At 34.1% G+C, this 20241-nt stretch overlaps 1 protein-coding gene across 1 annotated transcript; it reads left to right on the forward strand.

The window, feature by feature from the left end:
- Positions 1-9204: 9204 nt before the first annotated feature.
- LOC149413952 (uncharacterized) lies at positions 9205-14710 on the forward strand. The gene is made up of 4 exons (XM_089643937.1): positions 9205-9298; positions 9691-9876; positions 11515-11667; positions 14523-14710. The coding sequence occupies exons 2-4, from the start codon at positions 9729-9731 to the stop codon at positions 14708-14710; spliced, it is 489 nt and encodes a 162-aa protein (XP_089500063.1). The 5' UTR covers positions 9205-9298; positions 9691-9728.
- Positions 14711-20241: the final 5531 nt, after the last annotated feature.

Consider the following 20241-nt stretch of genomic DNA (forward strand, 5'->3'; position numbering starts at 1 on the left):
CCGACTGAATTAGCCATTGATGCTGAAGCCTAGAGGCTGGCCGATTCCTGCTGGCTACCAATTGAACTGGCCAATGCTCCAACAGTCACCTACGCCATTTGCTGTATCGTATGGCGCAATGATGCACAATGTGCTCCAATTTGAAATTATCGCTGAAAGAATTCCGATTGTCTCAGTTTTCTATCTGTGTTTTAAAACCCAGTTGTATTGAAATACATTTAACTATTTATTGTGAATTGGGTTGTCTGTAAAAAATAGGAAGTACCTATAAACTACACCCCTTTGTACGTTCTGTATACTAATACAATACTTCTTATTAAAATGTGAATTTTGATTTAAATCGTCTTTCTTTTATGAAGGTTTGGATAGAACACCTAACGGTGTTTTACTTTAATCATTATCCAGGTTGAGGACTGATATGTGCCGGTGCTTATTATTTACAGTATTTTCTTGTGCAGGCAAACACGTCCCGTACAGTCATAGTTAAATTTAATCTCTCGCAATAAAGTTCGTCTTCCGTAACATATTATTTTATTTTTCTTACCTGTAGAGACAATGATGGAAGTGGGTTTGATTACACATTACACATGCTACATTTTGGCATCTTCAATGCATCTTAGCTACAACCCGACTAATGAACTTTTGATCGCCCCACATTGTGACGTCCATCCATTTACACGTCATAAATGAATATAATATACTCCTAACACTGTTTTTTATATTAACAACGATGTTTTTTGCCTAATTTATATGGTATAACGCACCTATATAAATAAGTTACAATATATTTATATTTCAGAATAATTCCATAATAAGATATTTAACTATGGCACTAACCGTATTTTACGAGTCACAAAGTGCCGAACATGCAATATGCAAACAATCTATCGAAATATGATTGTCTAGTGGTGCACGACTTTCGACACAAAAGGGTTAAAGTGGTTCGCATATCTTCCACCAACAAAATACGTATTTCCTTTAAATATTTGAATGAGTCATCTGTTAATGCTTTTGGCAAAACTTTTCGTGTCCTGGCGCAGTCTGTATTAATAATTCGCCATACAACGTGAGGTCAGGAGGTTAAATAAATCTCGTTCTTTGTGCTGGCGCTAGATCATTTTGAATGCACCGCCTCTCCTGTAAGTGTTCTTAGTTTAGTACTAAGTAGTCCGGTGAATTTATGTGTCGGTAAAAAGCGCCCATGCCCGCAGGAGCCTTATTTCCTCACCGGAAGGGGTGAGACTTTACTTTTCGCTTGTATAACTGTATGGACACTCAAAAATACAAATTGGTTTTGGTGAATTTCTTTAAAATCAATGCGTTAAAATACTACCTACTTCTAATGGTTGAGCAACACCTTAAAAAAATCGTTAAGTAAAAAAAATATTTTTTGAACATTGATTCTGTCACGGCTCCATTCACATTCATGCATCTCTCACTCTTACTCTACTGTTATTCGAACTCTTGACATTACTAAATTTTTTGATTCACTTGGTCGTACCATATCTTCTTCGGGCGTCGCCGGATTTATTCTCCATTCGTTTTCACCTCATATCCAACCATCTAAGCGTTCTTTTCTTAATTTTGTACACTTTTTACTATTTTTAAATTCTCACACAGGAGGTCCCTCAGGGCCGATGTCATCTTTGTGGATGCTGTGTAGGGAGTCTTTTTAAGGAAAGGAAGGAGAGGAAGTTCTGGGACGGAAACAGTTGTAGAGATGAAAAGCTATCTCCAAACCGGCCTCTACCAATCCAGCCCGCCACGCACCTGGTGGTCAGGCGCATCCGCTGCCAAGATCTGAACACACCTCTCCCGATGAACATGGGCACCCCTTCTAAGTCGCCAAACGTAGCAAACGTAATCACTATGCTTTCTTTGCAGATCTCTACTTTGGCAACACAGTCAAACGTGATTTTACCGCAGGCCTCAGTGAACTTTTTTCCTGATAATTCCTCTTACTTTAACCAAAATAATATGATACACGTATTGTCTCCAAAATATAAATCGTTTAAAAAAAATCAAAGAAAGCCTAACGTTTCCGGGTTACGAATAACCTGACAATATTTGAAAAGCTCCTACTACCACCACTGTAATCGGAAAATGTTACTTGTGTTGTGACGGAGGACTTAACCAGCCGAGGAATTGAACTACACCTTAGTCATTACGTACGTACCTACTCCTTTTCAAGGTATAACAAAATAAACCGGCAACAGTTATTTTTAATAAAACATATCCCTAAAGATCTTTCAGCGATTCATTCAGCACCCTCTATTAGCCCGCGCGTAGCCAAGAAAGCCGTGTTTTAAACAATGCTCACTTTACAGCCAGCGCAGCTTGATACAAAGCTCTACAACTAACAGCTCGCATACTAGATACACTTTGCTTTATTTATCTTGTTATTTTTATCATTTGGCACACGCGAGCTATTACGAGTTAAATTTTAATGCTATTTTCATATCAGTTGTATCACTGCTTGCTGAAGCTTATCGGCTGAGCATTGTAATAAACAAAAACTATGTGTTTCATGTTTTAAACGAGTCTTGAATAGTAAAAAATAATGTTTTTGAAGACTGCGTTATGATAACATAACTTCATATAAAATCAAATAGTTTGATATTGATTTTACTAATAAAGTTATTACATATGACTAAAGGAGGGACGAACGATTTAACCTTTTTCAAATTTTATACAACTAATAAACATTTATTTATGTGGGATAAATTGTTTTTCATCACTTGTTTAATTCATTTCAATACTAGTACATACAGTTTACAATTAAACACATGATTAATGCAAAAAATACTAAAATTGTACTATTTTCCTAATATAAAACACGGCACTAGGGCGTAAACTAATCACTAAATGCGTGTAAAAAAAATCACTACGAGAACTTGTGCTGAGGTTTTGGCAAGTTTTAGATGAAGTGTTATTGTATATTATGTTATTAGCAATTAAAGTACATATTAACAGTAGTAAATGCAGTGAAAAGAAAATAATACTACATGATGTGAACTTAATGGTAAAAATCTACCCTAACAATACCAAACCTACATAGTTAACTATGTTAAGGTGTGTTCTCTTTATCATTATGTAGGCATGTAAAAATAGAAACTTCTACGAAGATTCTACCTACTAAACTTGTAGTTTTGTTAAATAATAAGTAGTTCTCTGATATTTAAAAGTAGATTTCAGAATGTTCTTATATTTAATAAATTAAATCCAAAATTTTCTCTGAAATCATAAGATTTGTAAATAGCTAATTCAGTACCTATCTATTAATTATAAATCATATATTTTACGTAAAAAAAAATTCAAAAAAGTAAAAATGCAATTTATCCAAAGAAACGTCACTATCTCAATAACAATTATTTTTTCAAACTTTTTTCAGGCAGGTAGGTAGATACCATTATATCGAATAAATGCAAAGAGAAATTTGAAATAAACGCGACGATTTCACATTTATTTGAAAACAAAAATATGACTCATTACTGAACCATTAAAACCTCCGTGGTCGAGGGGTAAGGCTTTCGACTAGCCCGATGAAGGTCGCGGATTCAAATCCCGGTGTGCGCAAGTAATTTGTGTTGATTCACAAATAACTGAAATAAAATAGTATACTGCATATTTGCAATAAGCTTTCACAAATGTATTTTTTCACCAAAACGGCGTAAAAGTAATCAGAAATATGATTTCTTTGTCTTTTGCCAAGTTACACCACGTTTAAATAGAAATCATTATTCAGCATTGATTTGGTAGTAGGTAGTAGGTAGTAATTTAGGTAGATTTGAACATTGGCAAAAGCTATTTCCTTAGCAGTTTCATTAATGACTAACACAATCTTTCTCTGGAACTCCATAATAACATCTGCGTTTATTTATTTTAATGTATTTTATTTATTTGTCTTGTCCTTTCTAATGTTGTCTTTCCCGAAATGAGTTATATAAACTCAGTGTGAATAAAACATTATTACTTTGTTATCATTTTGTAATGTATTATCTTGTAGTAAATAAAAAAATAAATAAAATAAAAACAAATGCAACATGGACAAATAGCATTAATTTTATGGTTAGGTTATTAAACACTACTAAATAAATTTTGTCGTTTACCCGAAGTAATGCCAAATCCGTTAAGTGGACTATATATTATATTACTCCTCAAAATGTTCAAACTTGGCTTCGATCAACAAACACTTGTCTTCTTCGCCTTCTATTTGAATTCCAGAAGCCAATAAGTGATAACAAATGGAAATAAATATATATTTTTAAATCCCTGCGTTGGCAGGTATTCATCAGTGGACAAACGTTGGTACTCTTTTGTTCCTCATACTTAAAGACGACATTCAGGTCTGTGTAAAATATAGCAGAACTGTTTTTTTTTATTTGCGGATAACCTCAAACTTCTGATCGACATAATCTCTTAGTAAAATTGCTTACAAATGCAATCTGACCTTGTTGCTGTAGCAGAATGGTCATTAACCCTAGATTCATATCCATTCGTCCCACAGACCGCGCAAAACGTAAATTTCTTTCAAGTGTCTCGAGTGAAAGAGATAGAATGATGATCTCTCAAGTACCTTCCTAGATCGCTTGTTCATTAGTAACGCGGGTTCGCTTGCCTCGCAGTGAAGTCATGTGGACAAGTTATAGACCTTTGAACGTCTGAGAGACGAATGTTTATGAATAGTGTAACTTTTGACGAGACTGTAAGTTATTTTGAAAACTTTGTTTTTGATGAGTTCTGGTTATACAGAGTAAAAGTAAGTAAATGATATTATTCTATAAGAGTTATTATTTATAGTTACATCTTATTTTATCGTTCAAAATGTATTATTATGTGTATTTTACATCAAATCTTTTTATTTTATTTTAGAATGGATGATCGGCAAATTGATGACTATTTGAATCGTTTATCTGATTCTGGTGATGATGATTTTACCAGTCAGCAAAAGGATGTAGAAATCAGTGATTTCAAAGATCATGTGGAATTAGATAAAATCGTCCCGACAGATTCCGACAGTGATAACGACATGGTTACGTAAAAGACACGAAATGCCGTGATTATTGTGGTTATTGTGATTATAAAAAACGGCATATGACAAGGTTCCAATGCAAGCAATGCAAAAAGTATATGTGCATGGACCATCGCGGCCTCATGTGTGTCGAATGCACCGATGAAATTTAATTTTAACTCGTTTATTATTTTTTTGTTACCTAATTAAACATATTAGAGAGTGCTATACTTAATTTATTTATTTTATTTACAAGTACCCCAAAACTCGTCACTTAAATTTAGTCGGCTGTGAGATGAATGTTTATGAATAATGTTCCTCGTAGATAAGGTTATGAATCTAGGGTTAAAAAATACAAGTTAGAATTTAATATTTAAGATATGCGTAACAATGATGTATACCCGTCCCCAGAAGCCTATTGTTTTTTAGTACAGCAGGTGTTGTCATGGATCCCAAACTAACGTTCTCGGACGACATTTACGACTCACTCCAGCCCGCTAGAAACTCCTGGGGTTTGCCATCAGAATATTTAAACAGTTTAATGACCCAGATGCAAAGATTGATGGCGTGTGGACTCCGCACCAAACTAAATATATAAATATGTTCACGTTCACAGGTTCTTCTAGATTCGGACGCATTGAACTTATCCAAGGTACATGCACCATATAGACTAGTTTTAATATAATTCATAACTCTACTGATAGCCCATTCCATATGTGCCTGAAAACTTCAGGCGTAGTCGTCGCCACGACATGTTCAAGATACCACACGGCAAAACAGATGTTCTGTCAAACAAAGAATGGTGCTGTTGAATGCTATTTCCGAAACAGTGAACAAAGATTTAACTCCTCTGAAAAATAGATTTAAGACTTTTTTCTACACTTTATAAAAATAAATAAAATTAATTGAAAAATTTGATTAAGCATTGTTTACTGTCGTAAAACATTGAAATTTATTTAAAAGCTGTGGTAAATTGTCGTAATACATAAAAAAATAATTATTAAACCCTCAACACAGAGGCTCCCAGAAAAGTAATTTTCCTCATGGCCTATGACATTTGTTGGGGATGCTATAGTAAGCATTTTTCAAAAAGAGGATGGAGTATGTCTATGTGTCGTGCGTCTCGTCAGATTATTTCCAATACATTCTTTCATCTCAAATTGTGGCATAATATTTTGAATAAATATTTTATTTCATCCTTTTCCTTTTAAAATGTTTTTTTTTTCTCTTTCTTTCTTCTCTCCCATTTAAAATAATAGTTCATTTTACTTTTCTCGCAATTAAATATCAATGTATTTCGTGGTCACCCTACATGTTAACTACATACATACTGTAATAAATTGCCTGGAATTAGATTAATAGGTACCATGTAGAAACCCAATTCGTAGAAACGTAATACAATATTGTTACATAAGCGTTAATTATTTTTTATTTTGTCAAATAATTAACCTCAATACAGGCTTGTCCCTGTGAGGTTAAAAATTATACAATGTAAAGAAATAATAAATATATATACTACACAAAAACCAGTTTGGATTTATAAAATCTCTCAGCACACAAGATGCTATTGCTAACGTAACTTCATACATTTACGAATCTTTAGATAAAGGTAAAAAATGTGCAGGTATATTTATTGATCTAAGGAAAGCCTTTGATAGCATATCGCATAAGATTCTACTAAAAAAAATGAATAATATAGGCATAAAAGACAACGCGATTAAATGGATTTCAAACTACCTAAAAAATCGACCACAAGTCGTAAAAATAAATAATGTTAATAGCGATAAAGAACATTCTGACTTTGGAATCCCGCAAGGTACAGTGCTTGGACCAATTCTTTTCACCATATATGTTAACGACATTTTCTTTCAACCACTACATGGCCAAATTACTTCGTATGCCGACGACACAGTTCTAATAATAAGCGAAAAAACTTGGGAAAACGTAATACTTAAAGCCACTGAAGACATAAATACTCTTAAGAATTTCTTCGACATTAATTTGCTATCACTAAATAGCGATAAAACATATGTAATTCCATTTGCAATACACACAAAAGACATCCCTAAAAATTTTAACATTATCATTCATGACAATTCCAAAATACATAATAAAAATTACTGTCTCCAAAACTGCACAATACTAAAAAACACAAACACAATCAAATATCTAGGAGTAATTATCGATAAAAATTTGAATTGGAAGGAACAAATATGTCAAATTGTAAAAAAAATCAGAAAACTGATATATGTATTTTTAAGAATCAGAAATTTTTTGTCTTTAAAAAACCTATATTTAATATATTATTCCTTGGTCCAATCAACGCTACAATATGGTATCATTAGTTGGGGATCCACATACAAAACTAACCTTACTCCAATAGAAGTGGTACAAAGGTTAATAATTAAAATAATATTACGAAAACCTTCCGATTACCCAACGGATCGATTATTCGAAGAATTTCAAGTGCCTTCATTTAAAGATCTTAATATTAAAAATGCACTAATTCAAATCATAAAAGAAAAAGACAAGTATCAATTTCTAACTGAAAACCGTACTAGACTTAAATATATTTTTCCATGCCCAAAATTAAACACTTCCTTTGCACAAAATTATTACACTTACCGGGCAAGAATTTTTTTCAATCGACTACCTGAAGAAATTAGAAACATTAATGGTGCTGCCAGACGCAAAGCTCACATCAAAAGTTAATGTACAGCGCATCATCTTTTCTACCGACACACGACGCTATCAAATATTTCTTCCTATGGTAGGAGAGGGGGTCAGTTGAATTCGAGAGCGGCCGAGGAACATAATTTCATCTGTCAAAGTGACAACTTTACTTACTGACAGCTTGAGCACGTTTTCGAAATGGATGATACTTGTCGCCTATTGCTGGATCTGTTGGACAGCTCATCCTCAGATGATGATGCCGCCAACTATATAATTATAAATGCTATTTATAAACTGTTTAGATTTTAAACAATCTGCGCGTAAATAGCGCATTTTCACATAACCTGACATAACCTCTCCGTCGAATCAGGAAATTCGCAGTTCGCATGCCGATCGACGAAAGCGACATATAATAAATTATTGTAAAATAAGCTCACGTCGATTTCTAAAAATGTCGAAGGCAAAGGCGGCAAGGACCAACACCAGGGCAGGGAACGAGAAGAGAGCACGAGAGCTGACGAGAGCAAACCAGATTACCCAGTAAAACAATTGAAAACAATCAACAAACGAACAAACTAGAAGCTTCTCTATGTAGGTATCGGGCCGTCCAACTTTATCAAAAAACCGAATGATATTACCAAATAAACATACAGAGTTAAAAATATGATTAATTTTGAAAGGGCGAAAATTTGTTTACTTCAAATTCAAATATTGATTATATTTATATTTTAAATATATGTTAAGTATGTTTGCCAAATAAAGTTTTTTTATGTTTCTAAATTTACTAGCACACATGACGATATGAGCTAACATAATAAATAAGAAATGCATTATTAGGCTGCTTATGTCATGGCTGTCAAAGGGAACACGGAACTTAGTTGGTAGCTCCGCAATTAAAATGACCCCCTCTCCTTTTTACGGCGGAGAGGGGGACGCATAACTTTTCAAATATCGCGTCGGGAGCGGTTACGTAAAATAAATTCGGTTAGCGAAGTTCAGAACCACACTTATAGCGCGTTATCTTTTTACGTGTGTCGGGTCTGTATGGGATTGTATGGCGAGCGCTATTGTGCTTTATATTATCTGTTGATGTGAGCTTTGCGTGTGGCTGCACCATAATGATAACATCAAAATAATAAACACTGTAAAAAAATATTTTAAAGACAAACTCACAAAAAATAAAAAGGTTTCCAATAGAATTAATCTTAAGAATAACTCACTTCATGAAAAATAACTCACTTCATTTAAATAAGTTTAAAATCATTTTATTTTTAATTACATACTTATTGCAATAAAACAATGTACACTCCTCTTCCAGCCACAAGCTAATGCTTCTATGGAAGAGGGGTCCTGAAATATTTTATCTTATATTATAACAAATAAACAAAAATGTACTTATATAATAAATGTAATAAATAATAAATAATAAAAAAAAATAAAAAAATATGCATTTGGATTCTGTACCTACTTGACTGAAATTGTAAAACTATAGTCTATGAATTCAGTATTGTCTATGAATGACCAGTGCAACCGAGATGCTGACATTCTCTCGTCGCCTGTCAATCCTAATATATTTAAATTAATCAAATCTTGTGATAGTTGTGATAGTTATTGGTTAGTTTTAATGCTGATATTTTTTTCCTGAGTGTTTTTGTTGATTTCTTTCCCACACGAACACAGGTTCGGTTCGCAAGTGAATCCGCGAAATATTAAGCCTTTCACACCATTCGACTTGCAGAAACTGACATCTCTGGTCAGATGTCGTATGTTGTCGGGCCACCGAAATAATAACAAATTAGTAGGCACTTCGAAAGGTCGGGTTCTGCGAATCGAATCGTGTGGAGGGACTTTAACGCAATCCAGATAACCTACCTACGCCAATCGGTACACCTGAGTTTAAAACTCATATGACGTTTTGTTGAAGAAACCCTTAAACTTTCAATTTAACGTCTTTCCTTTTCAACACGTAAGAGTTCCGTTCCGTTTTAAAATACGTTCTGTTTTAGGTATATTATTTGGGCTTGAACCATTAACCTACCATAACATGGATCTACCAAATCCAGACACCATCAAGACGGAACCAAGGGCCCAGGATGAAGTTGAAGATGAAATACCGTATACGGATATGCGTTTCGACCTCCAAGATGTAAAGAAGGAATGTTTGCAGTATGCGGAGACTACTCGGACAGTCAGTAAGTTGCGTTGCACGTTATGTAAGAATGCAGGATGTTAAACTCTGTTGTTCAGAATCCATGTCCGTTTACAAATATTGCTCAGAAAGGATATATGCTTGTTCACAGCGTCCTATCTTGTCGTACCTACATGAGTTACTTTGATATTTACCTTAAATGTTTCTTTACACAAAACTGCCAACAATCGTAATGGTTCTTTTCTCTTTGAGACATTATTGTTCCTGAATTCGACATCTGGAGTCCTTCATATTTCTTAAATGAACTTAAAGTCTCTTATATAAGTTCCCGATTTGACACTGTTTGTGTTTACAATCTGTAGATAGTCCTACAAAGCTGTCACATGACAACAGCTTGTCTGAAGGATAACCCAATTATTATACCGTTATATTTAAATCCTATAGATATCTATTTCTATTTACATTTGTTTTTAACGATAAATGCTTGCATCCGGATAAATGTTTGTTTTAGATAGGTACAGATATTTAAAAATACGTGGATTTTTCATTTACTATCCACAGCTTTGTAATTTGAGCGTCGTGCTCGTTTCACTCCAATTTATCATATGCACGGCATCATTTATTCAAACATTCGGCCTTCATACCTTTTTTTGTTATTCCTGGAATTTTTAGACATCTTTTTAGTTAATTTTGTACTGTGTCTATCAACATTTATTATTACAGTATATATTTACTCCTGTTAAGTGGTTTCAAGTGACTTGATCGTTTGTTTGTTACGGTGTAATGGATTAAAAGAAGTGAATCAAAGAACCCATACGTATTTTCGAAGGTTTAATTGAAATAATTATAAAATTTGTTTTAGTTTTCGAGTAGTTTAAAACATTTTTGTTCATTTATTCAACGGTAAAACCTTATTAATCTAAATATTTATCTATAAACATTTTTCTAAAAATAGTTTAAATCCGGGTAGTCTGGAATTTTAGCTAATTGTGATTTACTAGATTAATCTCCGTTTCAAAAAAAAAACAGGTCGTACAATTAAAGTTATTTGTTTTGGTGGTATTATGCCGTATTGAGCTACCTCCTTCTTGAGCCAACGTTTCGTCAGCATTGCAGTGTCCATCATCAGGACAGCTGTGTAATCTAAGGTTGTGGTGAAGTGTGTTCCTATACATGAATATGTGATACCGTGTTGCCAGCTTCAACCTTCTAAGAGCTGATATTAACATATAATTTAAAACGGTGTTTTGCGTTTAGTTTTGGCGTAGCCGTGAATTACCGGATACCAGGAACTACTGAGCTTAGCTCCATCATCTCTATTAATATTTACGGAATTTTTATGAATTTTATGGATTAAATCGATTATACTTTATGGATTTTTTAAAAGGGAAAGTTTGGAAGTCATAAAAATCCCGATAATATTAATGGAAACGATGGTACTAAGCTCAGTTTAAATTGTGGTGTTAATAAAGTTATCAATTACAAGGTTAAGAAGTAAGACAAGTTTTTTTAAATCGCTACGAATTTGATCCACGCCTTGCGTATAAATTTTCACACCTCCGATTATAAATCCAATTTGATTGAATGTAGTAAAAGTTCCTACAGCTATGCAGGTGCTCTGACATCGCATTCGTCTAGATAGGCAATATCATACCTACATATTGTTGTTTTATTTTTGCAGGTAGCGTTCATGTCGACACTGTTTCCATCGAGGCGGAACCGGGACTCCGAGAAGAATGTGCAGTAGGAATTCCTTATAGGGAAATTGAGATACACCTGCCGGATATTAAAATGGAATGCTTAGATCGCTCTGAAAGAAACATCCATACAACAGGTAAAACCGATTCTGTCTGTTAAAATTAAGACTTCGTGGTCTCTAATTTCAACAATATCTAATATCTAACTTTAATTACACTCCTCAAGTTTCTATTGGTAAGTTTACAAAACTTTTTTACAGGTCTGAAAAACCATCCAATGGAAAAACGATTCTCTTGTACCTGGTGTAACTACTCATGTAGCCGAAAGTCGCAGTTAGAACTTCACTTACGCACCCATTCTGGAGAAAAACGTTTTTCTTGTTCTGACTGCAATTTTTCATCTTCTCATAAGGGAAATTTGATTAAACACATGTTGACTCACAGCGTAGAAAAACCTTTTTCATGTCTCGAATGCGGCTATTCGTGTTCTCGAATGGGTTATTTGAAACATCACATGGTGACTCACAGTACAGAAAAACCTTTTTCTTGTTTCGAATGCAACTTTGCATGTTCTCAAAAGCGATATTTGGCGAGACACATGCTGACCCATAGTGAAGAAAAACCCTTTTCATGTTCCGAGTGCAGCTATTCATGTTATCATAAGGGCGATTTCAAGACACACATCTTTCGTCACGGTGGAGAAAAACCTTTTTCTTGTACTGACTGCAATTATTCATGTTTTCAAAGGGGATCTTTGACAAAACACATGCTGACTCATAGTGGAAATAAACCTTTTTCATGTTCCGACTGTAACTTTTCATGTTCTCAAAAGGCAAATTTGCAGAGACACATGCTTTCTCACAGTGGAGAAAAAACTTTTTCATGTTCTAAATGCACCTATTCTTGTTTTCAAAAGGTACGTTTAAAGCAACACATGTCGATTCACACTGTAAAAAAACCTTTCTCATGTTCCCACTGCAACTTTTTATCTGCTCGAAAAGGAGATTTGACGATACACATGTCGATTCACACTGGAAAAAAACCTTTCTCATGTTCCCACTGCAAATTTTTATTTGCTCGAAAAGGAGATTTGACAAGACACATGCTGACTCACACTGGAGAAAAACCGTTTTCATGTTTCGTCTGCAGTTTTTCATGTTCTCGAAAGGAAAGTTTGACGAGACATATGCTTACTCACAGCGACTTTTAACATTTCATGTTCTCAAGATGGACTTTGAAGAAACACACGCATAATGCTTGTTGAGAAAAATCTTTTTCTCCTTTTGAGCTTCTTTATTAATATTCTCATTAGAGTCATTTTAATTGACGTGCTGGTTCACGGTAAAGAAAAACCTTTCTCATTTTCCGACCACAATTATTCACGTTCTCGAAGAGAAAAATTGAGAAAACACGTTATGCTAAGTCACATTTTTATTTTTATTGCAGAAACAAACAGCACATAATTACATAGAGGACAATAGTAACAAAGTTATACAAGTTAGTACAATAATCGGTACCGTATGTACATTAGGGCGGAACGAAATTTTTTTTTTCTAATTCTGATTTGGAATAGTTGTATTAAGTTGCCAATTGCCATCAATTACCTCAATTAAAAATATAAAAAATATCAGACAACGGTAAGAGCCCCCGCCAAGACATCGAACATTTACAAAATCGACAGTTTAGGGGATATTTGCGCGGCCTAGAAAATAGTACAGAATTTATTAAAATACGTTTATTTTATTTAAAAACACATTGAAATATAGTTAAGTAGCTATTGCAATCAAATATTTCTTTATTTTAATATACTTTGGCGCTGTAACAGAGGTGCAAAGTGCGGGACGAAGCGGAGAGCGGCACCTGACAATCTACGAAATGCAGTATTTTGTTTAAACTACTGTCGATAATTGTCTCAGGTGAAAGGTCGCGCGTCAATTATATTCACGAGTACTTATTGATAAACCTTTTTTAAGAGAATTAAACTGATTTCTAGAAGACAAAATTTAAAATGTCCGATATTTGGTGTAAGTGCAGAGTTGAAAGAGAATATCCTACCTACGTATGAAAATGTGATGAAATTCTACGAATGGGTTAGACAAGACTTAAAAGTAAGGAATAACACAACAAAAGAACCTACGTATTTGGAAATTGCCGTAGTAGTTTGAACGAAAATTGAAGAATTGTGGATAAAATCTTCGATTCCAATTGTCACACACAAAATATTCTTACAGTTACTAAAAAGTTATCACTCGAAGTGTTATAATTTGAAAAAGTCTTTGAAGAAACTTAAGGAAGAAAAGTTAGAAGAGTTCAGAGTACAGAGTAGAAAGATTTTTGACATAGCTGCAAGTAAATGACAAGAATTTGTAAGCTGTACTTGTTTGAGAGAAAAAAAAGTTCCAAAAGAGGAACAAATGTTTTGAGAAGACCAACGCACTAACTGACTAATGGCTTTAGGAAGAACTGATCTTATCCATAGTAAAAAAATGCTGAATTGAAGATTACGTACTCTCAAACAAGAAATGAGGCATAATAGATAGGATGAAACTAAGAACAATAAGGCAGAATGAGACGCGAGCAAATTTTAACCGAAGAAAGAGTAACAGAAATTCCTTCATTATATTTCGATGGAAGGAAAGACAAGACGGCTAAAACTGTTTTAAAAAGATCGAAGAGGCTTAGAGTGATTGTACAAGAGGAACATATTTCGATTATAAAAGAACCAGGTACTGTTTATGTTGGGTATGGGGTTTCAACATCGGGCAGTGCAAGAAATATTGAAAGAGCTATCCACAGATTTTTAACGACTGAAAAGATATCACTAGATGGTTTAATGGCTGTTGGCTGTGATGGAAAAAACACAAATACAGGGAAAAAAGACTATCTCGACGATTGCAATGGATAATTTGTCTCTTACACTCCAATGAGTTACCATTGAGGCATTTGTTTACCTATTTGGATGGCCCTACTGCAGGACCTAAATCATTTGCAGGTCAAATTGGTAAAGCATTAGAGATATGCGAGACGCTGCCGTTGGCTAACTTTGAGAAGATTGAAGGTGAACTACCTCCACAAATATCCACAGATCTCAGTACAGACCAGAAATATTTACAAGAAATTACTACTGCTGTCATAAATGGATCCTGGTCTCCTGGATTTATTAAAGAGAAGCCCAGGTAAACTACCCCATGCCCGCTGGTTGACAAGAGCTAATCGCATACTGCATTTGTATATTTCTACAGAAAATCCACAACAAAATCTTGTGACTTTAGCAACGTTTTTCGTATAATCATACGCTCCTGTCTGTTTACTATCAAAACACATTCATCCTGCAAAGATGGTTCAAATCATTTATGGAAGCTCATCAACAGCACTAGATATTTGTCCAACGAGTTGTTAGTGATAGTGGACCCTGCTATAATTTGTAACAGTTACTTCGCTCATCCAGAAAACTTGTTGTTGAGTATGATAACAGATTCATGGAAGCACATTAGAGAACTCGCTGCAAGACGCATTTAAAAGGCTCGTCAAGTTAATAAAAATCTGTTTCGCGCATTTTTGAGGTGCCAAAAGTGAATTTAAATGCATGTTCTTACATAGACATGATTGACTGGCAACAAAATATATACGAACCCTCAATACTGATGAATATTTCCGATGGTCAGTTACAAGATCTTATTGAAAATGGAGAAGATACATTGTTGAAGTTTATGAGACTGACTTGCCATACCCAGGCTGTGGAAAGATTTGTAAAAGTTGTGACAGAAGCAGTTCTAAGTGCATTCGACAAGATAAGACGAGAGGGATTCATAAAATCTAAATTAGCATCTCGAAAACTCATGCCAAAGTTTGAACCTAAAAATGGTTTTTTGCTATAAAAAATGATTTTATTCATACCAACATAACTTTCTTAATCTGTGTTTAATTTTGAAATAAATGTTTTTATTAATTAAAATCTACTTTTATTTTATCATTTCATGCATAACATATTATATTTACTTATTATTTTATTTATAGGGTTTTTAATACAAAACGTCTATAAAAACTTAAAAAATAAAATTTCAAGTCTCTGGCGGGACCTCAAGATGTCGAGCTAGAAGTTCCAAATTGAGAACTGTTATTTAGAATTACATAAAGCAACTTTTCCCTGGTATTCCAATTCGAATTTCAAAAAAAAAAAAAATTTCATACAAAAGTGTTCCACCCTAATGTACATATGTGGTATATTATACATTTTACTAAAGTTAATTTAGTCAGTGTATTATGGATGGAGAGAGGTGTGTGTGAGTGTATGTGTGTGTGAACGTGTGCATGTGTTGTTTGGTTGTGTTTGTTATGTGTGCGTATTCAGTTTGCTAAAAAAGTTTTTCTCAAATAGAGGGAGAGAATCAAAAAATATGTCGGTGCTTATTTATTTATTTTATTTCAAATGCACATTTACTGTTATATATAAATGATATTAATACATAACTAATAATAAATTAACATTTTCATAAATTTGAATATTTATTTGGAAAATATCTATATCATGGGACAGGTAATTTAGTAACAGAATCATTTTTCCGAGCGGCATTACTAATGGTAAGTTAGTTCTACATTTTGGAATGACAATGTTTCTGTGCCAGCGCGCTCTTGTGTAATTGTCGGGGACATAAAACTCAATTTTTTCTATTATATCGCGAATACAGATGTAACATAAATGTTTGTTCTTCACCATGTAAGTCACTTTGTAGCTCTCTACAGTCAAAATTAGAGCCAAATCTGTTAAAGTTCCGACTAATGTTTATTTTTTCTTATTTTATTTCATCTGCAAACACATACGCCTACTCACAGTTGAGAAAAACCTTTTCCTTCCTCTTGAAATCTTTTTTGTACCAAATGCACAGCTCTTTCTTAAAACGCATCTTTAAACTACCGCACGCTTACCCACCGCTAAGAAAAACCTATTGACTGTTGCAATTTATCTTCTCAAAAGGAAAATTTGACAGGACACATCCTGTCCGACAGTGGTGAAAATCCTTTTTCTTGTTCCTATTGCAAATATCCACGTTCATTAATGTTTGCCTTACAGAGACATTTGCGTACTCATTCCCTGAAAACTTGGACGAAACAAATTGATTCTAGGTATTAAATTTGACCTGAGAATCTCCAGTATAAAATATAAAATTATTTTTAAGTTATTATTTAAATGATTTATTTCCTTTTAAAGCTATAGTAACCAATTATTTTTTTAAAACGTTCTTAGAACTGACTACTAGCCTTAAACATTAGTTTTATAAACCTTATTGCTAGAATTTTGTATTTTATTATGAAGGTAAAATTGAGAGGAAATTGGAAATTTAGATTTAGGAGCATATGAGGTGGTTTAACAGTAATAGTTTCTCAGGGTTTGGTAATCATTTATTGGAGAGAAACAAAACTTTTCACTATAATAATGGTTATACTTATTGTAAATTAAGTATTTTCTATAAATAATCGGGCAGCTCCATTAACGCTTCATTTTAAATGCTAATACATTTATTTAAATGAATACAGAGATTATAGAGTCTTTATAGGTTGAGAGCTTGTTTGTGAGAAACGATGAACTACCTACGCTTCTACATTATATACTGTCTTATCAGTATTGCTACATTAACCGTTATCCTTCCACTATTATAATGATTGTTTTTTTTTAATAAAAGCAGTTAAAACAAAAGGTTGATTAATTTAATTAAATTTGCGCAAGTGAAAAAGATTACACGTGAAACTAGTTGAATGATTTTGTAAAAACTAATGCTTACCAGATTTAGAAAAGGACTTATCGAAAATAACATATAAAAGGCGCTAAGAGCAATGTTAGTTAAGGAGCCTGACTTTAAAATGCCATTTCCATGTGTATTAATTAATTAGGTGTGTTTCGAAAATAAGTTTCAATGGAAAGAGTGATGAGTAACGTTAACCTTTCTCTTACTGTGCTAAAAATATCCACGCGTTCCGGTGCTGTGTGTTCAATACACATCTCAAAATAATCGATTTAATATCGGAAAATATGAATATTCATAGCTAATTGCTTATGTTTATTATATTTTATATCAAAAGTGGTAATAATTGTAATTTAATTGCTGAAATCATGAAAAAAGCGACGAGGAGCACATATCTAACGACGGCCCGCGACCGACTGGCTGCAGGTGCGGGCCGCGGTCGTTGCGGTCGTAAGTATCGATGGTTTCAATCAAAATACAACTGCGGACATGTGGATTTCTCATGTTCTCGCATATCGCACTTAAGCGGGACATCAATAGCGTGCAATTTCCTCGTACACTCTTCGCGTAGCAGTGTCAAACGGTTGATTGTATTGGTGTATTTGTTCCCGATTTTTAACAAAAACCTCTGATTTTCAATTGAATTTGAAAACTATGTAAAATATTATTTTTTAATTCAGTGCATAAATGTATAACGGAGGAATACCTTAAATCTGAACCCAGAATTTATTATAATTATACAGTTATTAAAAGCAATGTGTAGTAAATACACACTACAGATGAGGAAAGGTCTCTATATTTGCCTGAATACTATGTAATGTATTTCATTAATAAATTAGGTAAAACAATTAAATGTTTTTGGTTTTCTTAGATAACTAAATTGTATCTTATTTGCGGTTGTTGTAATTATTAATCATTGCAGATGATATTATAAGCGACTCGCAAAACAAAAGTTCAATCAGAAAAAGTTCTGATCGCATCCAGGAATTGAAGCCAGGACCTCATAGCAAAGTACCGGCAAGGTATATGCCGGGGACAGTCTCAACTTGTTGTGAGTCAGCGACGATTCACAGAGAAAAATCTGTTTTCTTTCTCCGTGTGTCCAAAATCCAAAATTTCCCCGATAACGCGTGTACTTTGTCGACTCCAAGGTGTGCTCCCCACATCTTTACTGCGTTCAACATATTATGCTATGATCCACTCCCACCTGAGTTATCTAGTTACTATCTGGGGCACCATTACCAAAAAAAAAAAGTTCCGAAATACAAGTAATTCAAAATAGAGCCGTACGTAATATATATAATCTGCCATGGGATACACATGTCAAAGATATATACTAACATACACAAATACTTCCCTTTACCGTCCTGCCAAAGTATAACATCATAACTGCCATTCTACAAATCATTCAACACTCCTCACATACCAACACTAAACCAGTCTTTAATTCTGACATACACCAGCACAAAAGACGATCACAAAATCAAATACATTTATCGTCATCTACTTACACGACCAAATTTGGAATTAATTCCTTACAATACATTGCACATAAACAATATAACGCATTACCTAGTAATTTAAAACTTCCGGCAACTAACAATAAAACATTGGCAAAAGCTCAGATGCAATGATTGATGGCGTTATAAGAAGTATGCTGGAATATGCTAGTGTTGTGTGGACGCCGCACCAAACTAAATATATAAATATGTTCACAGGTTCTTCTAGGTGCGGAACTTATTGAACTTATCTGAGGTACATGCACCATATATACTAGTTTTAATATAATTAATAACTCTACTGATATCCCATTCCATATGTGCCTGAAAACTTCTGCCGTAGTCGTCGCCACGACATCTTTAAAATACCACACGGCTGTTCTGTCACACAAGGAATGGTGCTGTTGAATGATATTTCTGAAACAGCGAAATGAGATTTAAATCCTATTTAAAATAGATTTAAGATTTTTTTTATTATTATCTTCCCAATTTTATGCACTGAATCTCATGACATCAAAGACTGTGAGGAAAGATACGATTGAATGAAATTTAATTTAAAAATTAACCACCCTCTATGGAACAAAGAGTGTCCAGTATACTGATGAAATCTTGAACAAGAGAACAGAAAGGTATTTTTTCTAATTAAATTCAAACCTCACAGTAGGTATTTTATTAAAACACTGCTAGTTTTGTAGCACATAACGAAGAAGACGAAGAAATGCTAATAAACGACAAAATGGTTCGACTCATTTAATAGGCCTATAGGTGGAGTTATCATAAAGTAATAAACTTACTAACTATCATGCCGTTTCGCAGCATGGGTAGGCAGAGAGGACGGACCGCCAAGCAACTCGATCTACCACACACTCCTTGCCTCAGTCACATTCATACATCGCCATCGTCTCATACATACTCTTCTATTATTCTGACACTTGACATGGGCCGACTCAAGTATATAATTCACTTGGTCGTGCTATGTCTTCGGGTTATCAAACTATTTCAAAACAATATTTCTTACAAAGTCACAACAAATGAAGTCTTAGATAAAAACATTGCCTGGTGACTAGCTATTGAAATTCATTGTAAGCGGGAAACCTGTACAGCTATTTACCATTCCTCAAACCAAAATACAAATCACACATGTGATAATGAGCGAAACATGCATTACTGAAGCCATCTCTGGTCCGGAGCCCCTAAATACCTGAAAAAACCCTTGACTCTGTGCAGAAACGGGCGGTCCGTTTGATAGATTCCCCAATCTTAAGAAACGGACTGCAATCTTTAGAGCACAGGCGTCAGGTAGGTATGCTGTCCTTGTTCTATCGGTATTACAATGGAAGATGCTCTGAGGAACTAGCGTCATTGATCCCTTCGGCACCGGTGCGTAGTCGGGATACACGCCAAACACGCGCCCAACATTTGTACACGGTTGACATTTGTCACATGAGAACGGGTCGCTTCTACGATTCGT

The sequence above is a fragment of the Hesperophylax consimilis genome, chromosome 20 (assembly GCF_061612785.1).
Source record: "Hesperophylax consimilis isolate HC1 chromosome 20, BYU_Hcon_1.0, whole genome shotgun sequence".
Taxonomy (NCBI): Eukaryota; Metazoa; Arthropoda; class Insecta; order Trichoptera; family Limnephilidae; genus Hesperophylax; species Hesperophylax consimilis.

Bases quoted from the DNA above. Each gene is read 5' to 3' on its own strand.
- LOC149413952 (XM_089643937.1), top strand. From the start codon at position 9,729: ATGGATCTACCAAATCCAGACACCATCAAGACGGAACCAAGGGCCCAG. The intron at 9,877-11,514 runs GTAAGTTGCGTT...TTATTTTTGCAG, and splicing joins GGAGACTACTCGGACAGTCA to GTAGCGTTCATGTCGACACT. The intron at 11,668-14,522 runs GTAAAACCGATT...AATCATTTGCAG, and splicing joins AAGAAACATCCATACAACAG to GTCAAATTGGTAAAGCATTA.